This window comes from Urocitellus parryii, chromosome 10, assembly GCF_045843805.1.
Source record: "Urocitellus parryii isolate mUroPar1 chromosome 10, mUroPar1.hap1, whole genome shotgun sequence".
NCBI classification, from domain to species: Eukaryota; Metazoa; Chordata; class Mammalia; order Rodentia; family Sciuridae; genus Urocitellus; species Urocitellus parryii.
In genome coordinates, this window is record NC_135540.1 from 32,543,505 (window position 1) to 32,559,453 (window position 15,949).

Consider the following 15,949-nt stretch of genomic DNA (forward strand, 5'->3'; position numbering starts at 1 on the left):
AGGTGCTTAAGAAAATTATTACACAAGACTAATATGAATAGCAGTAGCCGTGTTTTCTCCTGTTGATAATAAGTTGAGAACATCTTTCATACTTCTTGAAGTATAATCCAAGGAATTTCCACTCTGGTGAGGTCCTGGGATTTTTGTAGCAAAGGGTTTTGCAAACTCCTTGAACTAAAAGTTGGAAATACTTTGTGAGTTCCTTGATTTTCGTGTTTTTTTTTTTTTTTTGTGTGTGTGTGTGTATATACATATATATACATATATGGGGGAGTTGTTTGGGGAGGGGTATCAGGGATTGAACTCAGGAGCACTCGACCCCTGAGCTACATCCCCAGCCCTATTTTGTATTTTTATTTAGAGACAGGGTCTCACTGAGTTGCTTAGTACCTCACTTTTTTGCTGAGGCTGGCTTCAAACTCACGATCCTCCTGCCTCAGCCTCCTAAGCTGCTGGGGCCACTGCACTTGGCCCTCAGTTATATTTCTGACACACTGAGAAGCCTAATCACCTAATTTTGGGGCCTCAGTATTCCCATTCATAAAGCCAGGATGACTCTGTTCCTCTCCACCGCATATGAGAAAATGGCATTGTGACGTGATAAGTACTTGGAGGAAGCATATATGTAAGAATGGCATTTTCTTACCCTCCATCAAATTAAAAGATTATCTATCACATGAAATGCTAGTCATTTAAATGTGGTACATAGGAAAAAATTAATAATTGTACAGAAGATTTAATAGGAACTGGGTTAAATCTAGAAATTGCTCAGCACAGCTAGGATGTATTAATGTTTTGCACATGCACAGCACTTTGTTATACTCATTTCAGGAAATACTACAGAGAAAAGATAAATGTGATTTCTCTCTTTGGGTGACTTATAAAGTCACTGAGTAGACAGAGATGTGAAATTGAGAACAAGTTAAGACTGTGTGTGATTAAATGCCAAAGTGAATGATGTAGAAAGTTCAGGCTCTTGGAGGTCAAAGGAAGAGTGAGGGAAGGCTTCATGGGCAAGGATGGGCCCGAAACCAAGGCCTTGGAGGAATGTCACACTGAGAAAGCATCAGGGAAGATATTCTGGCCACAACCTGAGGAGCGAGAAGGAGGTGGTGGTCCTGATGACCTGGAGAAAGTGGGTCTTCTTAAGAGAGGTAAATATTGTGGGTAGCATAGGCCCAGACTATGAAGAGCTTTACGTGTGGAAAAAGAGCACCTTTAACTTAACAGTGTGGGTGATGTGTTGCTAGCATAGGTTTTTGGGTCAGTGAGGGAAATGATAATGTGATATTTTAGGAGATCGAGGGTTTAAGTAAGGGTCATAAACTTGGGCAGTGTTGTCCAGTCTCACTGTTGACGAGCTTGGAGTATGAGGCTTTAGGGCACAAGGTCTGTAGAGGCAAGGGTGATGTAGAAAGAAAACAGATGTTCAAGTCCCTAGTGTGTTAGGCACTTTGCTACATCTTTCACAGCATTTTTCCCACAGAAAACTTTTGTGAATTAAACCAGAAACTTGGGCTGGGGATGTGGCTCAAGCGGTAGCGCGCTCGCCTGGCGTGTGTGAGGCCCAGGTTCGATCCTCAGCACCACATACAAACAAAGATGTTGTGTCCGCCAAAAACTAAAAAATAAATATTAAAATTCTCTCTCTCAAAATAAATAAATAAATAAATAAACAAATAAACCAGAAACTCTGAACTAAGTACTGTTTCATCTTGCAGATGTAGAAACTGTAAGTTGCTAAGGTTCCACAACTAGCAGGAGAGCCAAGTGGCATTCTAGCCTGCTCCTATCTGATTAGAGTCCTTGCCTTCATCATTGTCCCTTGTGGAATTATCAGAAGCTCTGCTCTTCTGATCTCCACACTACGTAGGCTTTTCTTTTTCCTGGATTAAGTTAGGTCAAAGTCAGCATGTGTGAAACAGGGCGTGTACTCCAATGTAACCAAGAATCTTGAAATCAGAATGTCCCAAGCATTTAACATTCCCAGGAAATGGATCCACAAATCCTGAAAAGCTTCAGATTAGCCAGGCTAATTGTGTTGTTTCAATAAGCTACGATAGCCAAGAAAAGTCTTATAAAAGATCTGGAAAACAAAGCATTTTGTTTATCTTTCTTGAGAACTCTTTACAGGAAAGTAGTTTGGGTTAAGTGAGATATTGACAAGGTAGGGCTGAATAAATGATCATCTGTAACTTATGTGAGTGGAGTGAGGGAAGAATAATAGCACATGGCTGCTACCTCCTTGCTCTGGTGGAGGCTGGCCATCCACCCTCATTTCTCTCCACTCATTCCTGTTCTCCAGTGACCTTTTATCCTGAAGCCTGTTAGCAGTTTCTGAGTTGCCTGGTCACGTTTCTGTGGGTGGTGTGGAGACCGGCAGCAGGCTACAGGGTGGCGGGTGGAGCATGGTGATAGGGCAGCACTGGTGGAGGTCTCAGGTGATGGAGAAAGAAGAGATACATTACTATGAGAGAATTTGACAAACCTGTGGGCAGGTAACATTTAAAATTGATTCTCTAACTTGGAAGAGAAAAGCAAGTCAATGTGTATGAGCATCCATACGGTTTGCCAAGTTCATCAATTAAACAAGTGTTTTGAGTGGAAATGACTTATTTCTTTTTTCAGTGCTGGGGGTTGCACCCAGGGTCTCATGCATGTTAAGCACACACTCCGCCACTGAGCTATACCCCAAACCCAGAATGACGTTTTAATGTCAGTCTTTCCCTCATATGTTCATTTAAAACTCAGTCATCAGAGGATCTGATTAATCTGAAGTAATAATGGTTTGGAGGAGAATTTTTTTAAAGGGCAAACATATAGTGTGGACTTTTTTTGTTTATTTACTTTTCTTGTGATATTTAGTCAAAGCCCTTTGGGAAGAGTTTTGACATTAAAAAGAGGAATTTTACTAAGTAACTTTCTTTAATGAAGCTAATATTTCTCTCCCTTCATCTTACCGTGTACAGGAAGGAAAGTGAGACTCCTGTGGTTCACATTCAGCATCAGGGTGCTATCCAACTTCCCCTCCTGTTTTCTTCAGTCCCCAGACCCAGACTCCAAAACTAAAGAATATCTCACCATTTCTCTTTCCCCAATTTGAGAAGAAATACAAACTTAATCTGCTTCCCCTATGATAAAAGAGTTCAGGACTTGGTAGCCACATCTCCTGAATCACAGGATGACTGCATCTTAGGTTTCTGTTTGCAGCAGCACCACAACTTGCTTAAGTCTTAGAAACCACCCTAGGTTGTGTATCTGTTTGGGTTCTCTGTTGTAATTAGCAGAAACCAACAACTCTTATTTACTTAAGCAGAATGGAATTTATTGGAAGAATATTAGGAACTCATAGAATTGATGTAAGGGGCAGAGCAAAGAACTAGGCCTGGAATACACGGAAAACAAAGCAACTCTGATGAGGCAAAGAACCATGAACTAACTACGTGAAGGTATTTGTACTGATTGCTGTCTGGGCAAGAATGTGGTGGTGCCCCACTCCAGGGTAGGAGCATCTCATTGACGTAGCTTGGGTCCTGTGACTGACCACAGCTTGATAAAGGGGAGGGTGAGTCCTGGATTACAGACTTACCAGGGCTTATCCAAATAAGGTCATTCTTCAGAGGGGAATCAGAATGAATTTACTGGGGAGAAGTTATGCTCCACAGCCAAAAGTAACCAGTGGTCAGCGCAGGGTGGTAGAATGGATTAAATGACAGAAGAAAGACAGCACTGGTTTTCCTTTAGGAAACGAAGGGTTAGAAAAATGTGCTCACACTCCTTGGCTGTGAGGTTTGTCTGTCAGCATGTCTGCTGCTGTTCTTAGCCTCACCCCTTCCTCCTCTCTCTCTTAGTTGGAGCCTAGCGGGGCCATCCTGTTGGGATGTGGATTTGCACACGCACAGCGTGCTACATGTGCATGCCAGGAGGTGCTGGTGGCAAAGCAGTTCCTCTTTGATCAGTTTAAGGAGATTAGATGTGGTTAAGGCCCTGTTCCTTGCCTGCTTCGTGTCACCCCATGGCAGTTGTTCTAGAGAATTTCATATTTTAAACATGTTTATCAGTAGCCCAACTTTGACCTTTTATACTCACCTGGATAAATAATTCAGGCTTCAGTCTGATTTTAGTTGTTTGTTAGATGATTGATATATATAGCATACATAGTTACTAAATAAATTTTACTTAATGAATAAAGCTATCACTTTAAGAGAATATTAAGGTACCCTAACTAACCTTGTTATTGGAAAATGGCAATAGAATTCTATACTTCAGTCTGATTTTCACTACTTAAAAGGAGAATGCAGTCTCAAAAAGAAATGAGTTTTTTAATATATTGGACTGTAGGAGGGCACATACCTTGAGCTTCTCTATGAAAATTTAACAGTTACAATATACCTCCTGGTTGATAGGAAAAAAACATGATTAAATAAAAAGCATGACTAACTTTTTATCTAATTAATTTTAAATGATTTAGTGTCACTCCTGTTTGAGTCCCTATCAAACCCTAAATTTCTGTAGCTTCAATAATTAGTTGTTGCTAAACAACTTCAAAATTGGAAGTTAGTCTAATGCTAAAGAAAAACACTCTGGGCATTTTGAGTGTCGCTTGGAAGAGATATAAAAAGCTGACCTACTGTGTTTCTCTTTCAGCATCCAGTGCTCGATGAGCCAATAGCTGAAGCTGTCTGTATCATCGCAGACACAGACAAGTGGAGTGTCCAGGTGGCCACAAGTCAGAGGAAAGTGATGGATAACATGAAGCTGGGCCAGGATGTCTTGGTCTCTAGTCAGGTGTCCAGTTTACTTCAGTCTATCTTACAGCTTTACAAGCTTCACCTCCCTGCTGATTTTGTAAGTATGTGATCTCATATCATCAGAGAAAGTTAGCTAAAAATACTTTCAGCCACATTTTGATTATGAAAGCAGAAATCTGGATATTGTTTTTAATAAAATCGGAGGTTAGCATGAATTAAAATGAGACATGCAACATAAAACCAGCAAACAGGATGGATTTCAGTAACTCTAGCCCTTCCATAAAACAACAGAGAGTGGATCGACATCTTTTTAATAAGGTGTATGGCAAAGTAAAGAAGGTATTAGGGAGGGATCCAGCATAAAAGAAATCTGAAATCCTTCTTGGAGAACTCATTGCTAAGCAGCCATCCTCACAGAAGTATTAAGGGTGAAGTAGACCACGGTTTGTGGAAACACTTAAATTTTGAAGTACTATATACATGTAAGATGGTATCAGTTGTTCCTTTTCAAATGGGACTTGAAGATCACTTTCATAACATTATTTTAAATATGAACAACAAAGCCTAAGAATTCCTCATGAATTGTCAGCAGTTCACCCCTAGTGACTGGAATTAGTATTTACCTTTCAGTGCATGTGTGAGCTTGATATATGTAGAGATTAGAAGAGGAAATATATTTAGTAAGGGAGGGAGAAATGTTTCAGAAGGAGGAAAGAAGCTGAAGGGCATCTAAGAAAAGTCTGGGTGAGCTGTCCTCGGGAAGACGCTTCACTGGAGCAGTGTGCTTACTCTGCTCTTTCCTTCCTTCTGTGCAGGCTGCTCTCTGCAGCATAGTTCGGAACCAAAACCTCTGTCTCCTTTCTGGCCTTGAGAAATGATTCACAGCTATGTAACAACAATGTAGGAAAATGAATATTCATTAAATATACTATTTGCCAATGAATTGATCACTTTCCTGGATTTAAAGTCAAATGTGTGGTACCATAGTCCTCAGAAATGGTCAGGATTTTTAATGGCTTTGAAGAGGTGTTCTGAAATAATGATTGTCATCAAAACTGGCAGCATGGCATGGCAAAAAGACATAACTGGATTAAGGTCTCAGCTTTGCTATTGATTACACAATCCTGAGTGTCTCTGAATCTCAGCTTTCTCATTTGTAAAATGGAGAGACTACAACTGTGCTGAGAGAATCTTCTGAAAATTAGGGATAGGATAATGCTTTCAAAACACCAGGTTAAAAGCCAGCATGTAGGGGCTGGGGTTGTGGCCTAGTGGCAGAGCACTTGCCTAGCATATGTGAGGCACTGGGTTCAATATCCTCAGCACCACATATAAATAAATAAAAAATAAAAGTACATTCAACAGCGGAAAAATAAAATTTTTAAAAAGCCAGCATGCCTACATTAGTGGCCAGTGGCCAGTGCCCAGGCTAGAGTCAAATTCAAGTTCTACTACTTACTTTGTGACCTCTCAAAGCCTCAGTTTCCTTATCTGCAAATCTAGAGAAATAATAGAACCTATCTCATGTTTATGTAAATCAGACAATTCATGTAAAGCATTTGGAATAGAGTTAAATGTTATAAACCCTCACTGAATCGATATTATTGGCTTATCAATTAATAATTAGTTTTCTGGAACAGTATTAATTAACTTCATGGAACAGTAACAACTGACAATATATTTTTACTAAAATCTTTATTTGGGATTTAAATTAAAGCGTACTCTTGAGGATGTCTGTCTTAGGGTAATATGAGAAGCATTTATGGGTTATTATGACCTTACTTTCTGTTCTACATTTGTAGGCAGGTTTTCTTCTACAAGCAGGTTGGGTTGTGCTGACTTAGAGGATGATGTCTCCATTTTTATGGGCAAAGAGGACATATTAGAATTCAAGTTTTTACTCTTATAAGTATTTGCCAAACATCTGTAATACATAGTTCTTGTTGCATACAACATTTTGCTTAATCAAGCAACACATTATTATAGCTGATTTTTTTACTTCATTTGGATAGAATATTTAAACTTGTAATAATAAGAATGATTTATTTAACCTGATAAACCAATGTCAAAGAAAATTTCATCTGTAGTTTAAAATTCTCTATATATTGTTTCAATGAAACATAAATGACTAGGCCCTTTAGTACCAAAGGATAAAATAGCTATTTAAAATTTTAGAAGTTTGAAATTCAAGAAATACATCTCCAAAGTAAAATCCCATAAAAGAGGAGGAATTTTTTAAAACCATCATAAGTTAAGTCTTTTTGAAAAACTTTCTAAATGTTTTGATTTCATTTGATTTCATAAAGAGTTCTCTTTATTTCCACGTTGCATCATATACTTTTCATGCAGTCTGTGAAAACATTGTAAATTAGCTGTTTTAAAACAAAGGATGTTTATCAGACCCAGTGTACCTGCCTAGAATCCCAGCTACATGGGGAGATGGAAGTAGGAGGATCACAAGTTGTACGCCAGTCTCAGCAACTTAGACCCTGTCTCAAAAAATAAAAGGGGCTGAGGATGTGGCTCAGTGGTAGAGAATCCCTGGGTTCAGTCTCCAGCACACACACCACATAGCACACACGAATACACAAAAAACCAAAGATTTAATATAATATGAATGGTCTTTTTTATATTTTGGGACAGTCTTACAGAAACCTTTGTATTTCCACTCCCCAAGTTAACTGGAGACCACTTCACTCTGTTCACTGGGGGAAACATTTCCATGAGAACTGATGGAATCTCCCTGCTTTGATATCACTTAGCCACTTAGCAGTGTGTTTCATCTACCATACACAATGCATTTAAGGTTGTGAGCCAATGAGAGGCTGACAAGATCGAATCTCTAACAGATACTTTTTCCATGCCACTGATCAGCCCAGATGGTCAAGATCAGCATTTTCAAATGCATCTGTTAATCTTTTTACCTTGAAAATAACAGACCTTATGGTCTAGAAGAAAAGTATGTGTGATGGAATTGCCCTTGCCAGAGCCATCAGGTGTCTCACTGAAGGTGCTGGGGTGGCCATGCCTGCCAAGTACAAAAGTACTTGCCTCTGGTGAAAGACACAGATGGTTGGTATTCTCTAAAAACTGAAGCTGGACACAGTTCCAAGGGTAAAGATGTCCTGGAAATAATTGCCTTTTCTTATTTGTCATTAAGAAGACCTAGTTAAAGACACTCTCAAAAGCAAAATACAAAGTTTGAAATGACCTTGTTCCAGTTGTTCTACTTCTGAGAATGTATTGGGCCCAAGTAATCTGAAACACAGGAAGAAAACATTAGTGAAGATGTTCTTCACAAAAATGCCTTACAAGAAAAATACAAATTGCTGTGTGGTTCAGTAACTAATGGCAAATTCACATTCTAAGGAATTATTTAGCCATAAAAAATTACAACAATAAGGAATTCTTAATATTTTATTAGGAAGTTATTTAAACTAAGGAAATTCTAGTACTTATAGAATATCGATCAACTATGTGGAAATGCTTTTTTGAAGAAAAAAAAACACTAGAATAATATATGAAAATCTTGTCATTTAACAAAAACCTGTTTATATACCTATTAGTTATGGGGCTTGTAGTTTTTTTTTAAGTATATTTGAAAAGGTGTGAGATTACAGCTGTACACTTGAGTTCCAGCCCTCATTGTGAATGCTGTTGACTCCACAGTGCATCATGCATCTTGAGGACAGACTGCAGGAGATGTACCTTAAAAGCAAAATGCTGTCTGAGTATCTTCGGGGACATACCCGAGTCCACGTGAAGGAATTAGGTGTTGTGCTGGGGTGAGTCCTGTGAAGTACTACTATGTCTTCTCCCTGTGATGGCTGGCCTTTGCCCTCATGTTTTTTTCCTCTGACCTGTTCAACCTGCACCACCCAAAGCCAGGCCCAGATTCCCTCAGACGTGTGCCTGTCAGCTCCTTGATGAACAGCATGTTGTTTGTATCTTGATACCCGGTTTCACACCTGGAAACCATCATGGAACTTTGGGCTGGTGGTACTTTTATGTCAGTCTCCTCCCTGGTTATTTTACCCTTGAAAGAGAACATTTAATACCATTCTGTCCATTTCTGGTCAGTCAGTCAGTAAGATGCCAAAGTCAAAACTGTCAGATGTGCAGTGGCAGCTCTGGTGTATGTCTCACTTTCTGGAGGAGGAGTTGCAGGCACCTCCCACTGGACAACAAGGAGAGAGAGCCCTTCTCCTGGGCTCTCAGGTGCTGCCTACATGTCCCCAGCAACTGTCCTTTCTGCCTTTCATTGTGAGCCCACTGAAAAGGAGACTTGCTTATGTTAGTTACTAATAACACATGTCATCTTCCGAGGGCATTTACCATAATTTCTCTAGGAGACATTCTGACTTGAGTTATTCTGCTTAATGTGTCAACAGAGAACTAAAAGGGCATTGTGTCTTTGGGAAACTGTCTTCTTTATCCGTGGTGATGATTCCCTATATTGGAGTAAGAAAATACTGTGTTTATAATACCACCCTTTAAATTCTCTTTTAAGCCTGTAAGCAAAGTATTATTTTAAAACTCTGGCCTTTGCATTCTTGTCAGACTTTTCATCTTTCACACCCAGGATGTGACTGGCTGTTTTATTTGGCATTTTCTGTCACACATTTTTCTTACATACCTCATTTAAAAATATTTTCCCCTTTTGAGATGGCCACTCTTGCAGCTACTTCACAATCTCTCTCTCTGTTTTCTTTCCCATAGTTTTGGTTTATGGCTCCTTACCAGACTCATATTGTAGTCTGCTTCATAAGGTTTCCTATTGCTAGGCGTAGTCCCTAATTTCTAGGACTTTCCCCTGGTTCCTGACACTGACAGTCATCCATCAACACTGAAGAACTGCAAGAATGTTTTCCTCTCAGCATTCCTCTCTAGGTCTTGTCGTGTTCATCCTCTCTCTTTATAACCCCTTCTTCCATGGCCAGGACACTAGCAGCACCTCCAATTCTAGAAAACACATGGTCCACCTGAATGAGATTTGTAGGTAGCTTTACTGGAGAAGGAATAGAAAACTCCACAAAGTAATGTCAGCTCCTGTTTTTGTATTTGTAATTTGTGGAATTCGAGGGAAAGAACTAGGACTGGTTCCACAGGCTGAAACAGGCCAGCTTTTTTTTTTTCTCCTCCACAACTGGTAGCATTTAGCCAGTGACGGTTCTGTGTCCGCCTCTCCTTTGAGAGGCAACCAGAACTGTGTCTGCCTGAAACTCATGCTTCTTACTAGTGTCACTTTGCTCTCAGAGCACTGTGTCTCAGGAGTTCAGAGGGGATCTAAGTTGTATGACTTCTTGAACAGAGATCACCAGGGTTTCTGAAGACATTAACTGCCATCATCATTTAACTAAGACTAACTTGAACCTAGGTGCCAAATCAGTAGGCCTTGGGAAATGAGGAGACTGTGGGGGAATGGTGTCACATAGGCCACCCAGAACAGGGAGAGACTTGAAGTAAATGGAGTTGGTGACCCTGCTGCAGGAGGATTGGCCTTATGTCCCACATTCAGGCAGCACAGCTCCAGCACCTCCTTCTCATTGTCCCACCTCGCTGGGTGCCCTGGGAGAGCTTATGATCTTTTCATCTGTTTCACTTTTTCATTTGTTTTCAGTGATAATCTAGCAAGCTTGAACCCTAGAAATAAAACCTTAAGTACCCTTCCTTTCTGTTTTTAACACCCAGGATTGAATCTAACGACCTGCCGCTGCTGACTGCTGTTGCCAGTACTCATTCTCCTTACGTGGCTCAAATACTCCTATAAGCTGAAGCTCAGGACAGTTCTTCCTTGGAATAAGAAAAACAAATTCTCAACTGAAGAAGAGAGGAATAAGCTCTCTGGGACATCCAAAGCATGAGAAGAGCAAACAAATAGTCATTCCACCGTTTGTTTTGCATTGTTACTTTTGAGTGGATGCTTCATTGGAAGAGAAGACAGGTTTACTCTAAATACTGGCATTTGTGATTTTCAGGAACACTTTAGGCCTTTGTTACCCATGAATCAATCAGGGGAGAGAGTGGCCTTTCTGGTGGGGGAAAACGTAAGCACTACACTGAACACTCAGCATTTGGTACTGATTGCCTTGTGCTGTCGGGCAGAATAATGATGGGTGACTTTGGAACAGGGAGGTAACCAGTGTATGTAACATTCCAGTAGGAAATGTTTCAGAGTTTAAGTCTAAGCACTGCAAGCTGTAGAGAGCAGAGTACACTAGGCTAAAGTCAGAACAAGGACTTTGAATTCCAGGTCAGAGTTTGCTTTTTAGAAAAGAAAAGTGAAATGAAGAAAGCCATCTTTGGCTGTAGCAGCTGTTTGCCATAAGATGTGAAAGAAAACTGCCTATTGGGAAGAGAGAGAGTGCTTTGGGGACCCTCTGTTCTCATTTCTCCTCAGAGTTTACCTTGTTTCAGATGCAGCCACAGGTAGGTTAGAGATGGATTGCTGGTGCAATACACCCAAGAGTCAATGTAGCATCCTGATCCCATCAAGATGTAGTTTGTAGCAGCAAAGCATAGTCTGACGCCATATGTTTTATCATTATGATTGAGAGTTCTCAGCAGCCTTTTCAAGAGAGGCCATTTACCAAAGTTATTTCTATAAGCTCAAGAGTGTTTCTGTGGGTGAATTCTTCCAGCCAGAGCCACTTTCTTCCTAGAATAGTTTATACAAATGACTATTTATACTTTTAAAGACACTGCTTTCCCCATGAGAAATGAAACCTGCAATAATTCAGGATGGTCAGTGAAAGCAATTAGTTTGAACATTAAGAAAAAGGTTCATACATGGCCTAAATTTTTACATTATCATCTCTGCACCTCTTAATCCCTATGTCTTTTCAAAACATCTTCCCAGAAATTGACTTGACCATTTTATAAAACCTACCAAAGTAAAGAATTAGTAGTCCAATTCACTTAAAAACAACTTCAATTGTCTGTTAATATTAAAGAAACTTAGTTTACTGACCATGAAACAGTCTAAGTCCCGACATCCAGGATAAAGTAAAACACTTCAAAAATTTTAAAAATGATGGTCAAAAGACAGGAGCTAATGTAATAAGGCAAAACATTGTTAGCATTTTAGCCCTTTCTGTGAATCTTCTGTTCCTAAGAATATGAGGTTTCCTCTTTTTTATGGGTTGGAATTAATTCACATTTTATGTTTGATAAAATCCTGACCCTATCCATAAGTTCGTCTCTCATTATTGTCTAATTATTTGAGAGCATCTACAGCTGTACCAATGGAGGTGAATGGCTGTACTGTTTGTTTATTAGGAATAGGTCAGAACTGCTACCTTCCTCTTTCTCCTTTGTGCTGTGAAAGTAGATGGGTGCTTCAAGGTTCTGGAGATCTTTAATTTGCATTTTATGTCTTGGTTTCGCAAAATTGAAGTTTTCCATTTCCTTTTGCCTAACATTGGAGTTTGGTGTTTTCAATTCTCTGGTTCCGTGACATCATTGTTTGCTGTTTCGTTACGAAAGGAAAATGAACCCCACCTATAGCTCAGCCCACTCGCACTTGATTTTCCTTGCATGTGAATAAATTGTCAAAGCTGTCATTACAGCTCTTCCGTCTGCACCAGCTTAAAGCATTCCCCTCTGGTTCCCTTCTCCTTGTTTACATGTTGTGGGCACCTTGCCTCAGTCACCACCTTCCAGGGTTTCATAGAAAATAACCTGATTCAAAATCAGTTCAGTTCTGATGTGGGCATTGTGGCGTGCTGAAAATCAGATCCTTACGGGGAAAATTGAGCTTTAAGTGACTGATTCTCAATCCCATACATAAAAAATTTAACCCAGCTCCTCAATGCCTGCGAAAATTTAATTTGCCTCTTGATCTAATATTCCAAAACTCACTCTTAGGAAAACACCTATTGGGAAGCTACAAGTGGGTCACAGGTCGGGGTCGTCTCGGTGACACTCAGGATTCCTGTCAGAGCTGAATCCTCATATCTATCGCCTACAAAAACACACCAAGAATGTTGCTGCTCTTTTTTTAAAGCCTCCTTTAATATTTAACATGCAAGTCTTTGTCTTAAATTCAACCTCTTCCTAGAAGCAAAAAAGGAAAAAAATCTCATGGGATTGTGTTGAAAGACAACCGCTCGCACATCACAGACCACCCCGTGACTTCATTCTGTCTCAGCTGAACAGTTGGAGGGATCCCACCTGCTCCCATGCCCACCTCAAGAAAAAAATAAAAATTAAAAAAAATAAAGAAATCTACCTCAGTTGACAGGATTCCAACTTTAGGGTTTCTTCAACTTTTAAGTCTTACCTGTTGAGTGTAACTTTTGTGGCATCTTGCTTTCTCAAGCAAGCTAGTGAGGCATGACAGAGCAGAAGTATGTGAATGTTACTGTGATGGACCTCTTTCTAGCATGTTGCAGTTTTATTTTTAATAAATTGATAAGTGATATGAATGTAAAGGTAATTGTGTATGTTTTAAACATGACAATGAAAATTTGAAATGTAGCTTCCATACTTGTGCATAATTCCAAAGTATTTTATTTTTATCAGTGTTAAATAGCTTTTTGTACAGGCTTCAAATCCATTTTCTGAAGTGTGCTGTTTTTTAATGAAAGTAACTATAATCTTTTCACATCCCATGGAACTGCCGTTTACACATTGCAACTTTTTAAACTGACCATATTTTTCAAAATTAACTTTTTTGGAGGGAGGAAATTTCCCCCTTGCTAAATGATACTAAACTGTTGTTTGGGCTCTTATAATTAGGTCCTCAGATTTTATAAAAATTTAGTCTGTAGCTTTTTAGGTTCTTCACTAGAGTTGGTTGTATATAAAGAATATAAAGTGACCCCAAAATTCTTTTAAATGTCTGGATTTTTCCACTAATATGTACTTTGGGGAGCATTTCATTCTTGCATACTTTCACCATTAAATTGAAAAAAAAAGTCTTTAGCTTTTCTTAGTTAATGTGAACAATTTGTTTTGTTTTGTTTAATTCTGCTTGGGGGGATATTTTATTATAATTTCTGCCTAAATCAAACATCCCCTCTGATTGTTAACTTTTAAATGTCAGAATTTGGTGAACCATATATCTAGGAAGTGAGATTGCAATATGCTTAAATTTGAGGCAGATAAGGAGAAAATTCTGGGAATTCTTATTGAAAGTCCATTAAGAGAAATTGATAGGACTTTATAATTTTGATGAGCTGAATAGATACCAATGTCAACGTGTGGAAATTTTTTCTTAAAACTTGTTCATGTATTATTTTGATCAATTTTTCTGTGGCATTTGGTGCAATAAACCTTTTGAATTTATCTTGAACTTTTCCTGGCGCTGCATGTGATTTGTTGAATTTAATTAAATCTAGAGTCTCATTTATAAGAAACAAGTTCATTATATGTATCAATGATTTTCCACAGGTGTGTTTTGGAAATGGGACATTTTTGATTGGCAGACTGACAGGTGAGGGCTACTGTACGGCATGTAGGAGTGGGGGGCAAGGTGACCCGTGAAATGTCCTGCAACATGTGAGATAGCCCCAGGACCAGCAGACCTTCAAATGCCCTGCTGGATATTCATGTGGGTGAAAACCCTCTTAAAAATTATCTTACCTGAGAATTGAGTTCTGCTTTACATAAAAGCACAATGTGTTTTGTACATGATTTGGGTATATACTGAATTTTCCAGGGATGCAACTGTTGTATACATGAAGGGAAGGGTTTACTCTGTAAAGATTTTAACAAGAATTGTTCACTAGGTCTTTACAAAGAATTGAGTACTTGTGGAAAACCACGTTACCAACAGCCACAGCACTCATAGAACTCAAGTCAGCAGTGCAGTACATCTCCACAGTTCTCATTTATAGCTGTGACATCCATAAAGATTCTTTGTACAGATGTAAGCATCTGTCCACCTCATTGTATTTTCTCTTTGTGTATGTGTGTGCACACAAACGTGCAAGTGCTCTACTATTGAGCTACATGCCCAGCCTGCTTCATCATATTGTCTACTCTGATGGTGTTGCTTGCACCCACGACTGTGGAATAAAAGCTAAAAAAGAGAGAAAATTCGAAGAAACCACAGGACACAAGAAGTAATTTTAGAAAGCAGGGGTAGGATGGTTCTCTGATCTTAGGAATCGAACTTCCACACTGGAAAGAGAGGGAGAGTCCTCACTTGCTTTACTTATAAGGGGGCAACATCAAAGCTTTTCCATGGAATGTCCTTTATCAAATAAGATAGGGGGTGGGCTGTCTATTTCCTGATGGGTTGAGCTAGGAGACCTGTCCCACTAGTAGAGCAAGGGCAGCGATCTCATGCCTTGGGCAGTCTACACACGGGAATGCTGGGATAGTTCCCAAGAGAAGACCCAAGTACCACATGCTCGGTACCAAGTAAAAGACCACTCAGGCAGCTTTACATGGAAAGCTTTATATATGTTTTATATATAAAACATCCCCATTTTCATCCAGTTCTATAATGGATGAAAACATGGGATACTCTGTAGAGGTTTATGCTTTTAAATTTCCCCCACAGGCCCTCCAAAGACCACAGCGGTGCATCAGAATATACTATAAAATGTTACTTCTTAAACAGTACATCCAGGGGATTACAATCTAGGGGATGCATTTGTGTGTTATAAATTGTTAACTTATATTTTCTGAATTTTATTTTGGGATAATAAAGGAGTATTAAAAAATATTTACTAAGAAAAGGGATGAGTTACTTTGCTAATATATTATCTCAAGAAGAAATATGCCATTGAATGTAACTTCTGTACCAAAGAATGGCATACTTTGTTAGGTTATCTTAAAGATTCTAGGGAGAAGTTATATTAGGTATTTCAAAATCCTTTTTGGTTGAAAATTTCAAGTGTTTTCCATGTTCCCTGAAGCAGTTTTTTAAAAGTGTGCCATCAATAAAGGTCTTAAATATACATGTACGCCTTCAGCACATTTTGGTTCCCTGGTGCCTGGATTCTTTCATTTAATCCTATCAACTGGGTGAGAATGACACTGTGATGGTGGATTTTATGTGTCAGCTGGGCTTGACCACAATACTCAGTCTTTGGTCAAAGGCTAGTCTGGATGCTACTAGGAAGATATTTTTTAAGATAAAAATATTTAAATCAGTCAACTTTGAATAAACAGATTACCCTCTATAAAGTGGGTGGGCTTCACCCATTCACTTGAAGGACTTAGGAGAGAAAAAATAGATGCTCTAA

At 39.1% G+C, this 15,949-nt stretch overlaps 1 protein-coding gene across 2 annotated transcripts in view; it reads left to right on the forward strand.

The window, feature by feature from the left end:
* Fnip2 (folliculin interacting protein 2) overlaps window positions 1-14,046 on the forward strand; it is a 112,896-nt gene extending 98,850 nt beyond the window's left edge. For both annotated transcript variants that reach the window (XM_026395936.2, XM_026395937.2), the window contains 3 exons: window positions 4,648-4,848; window positions 8,421-8,536; window positions 10,443-14,046. In XM_026395936.2, coding sequence (XP_026251721.1) covers window positions 4,648-4,848; window positions 8,421-8,536; window positions 10,443-10,521 — 396 coding nt within the window. In that variant the 3' untranslated portion in view covers window positions 10,522-14,046. The remainder of the gene's footprint in view (window positions 1-4,647; window positions 4,849-8,420; window positions 8,537-10,442) is intronic.
* The last annotated feature ends 1,903 nt before the right edge of the window (window positions 14,047-15,949 follow it).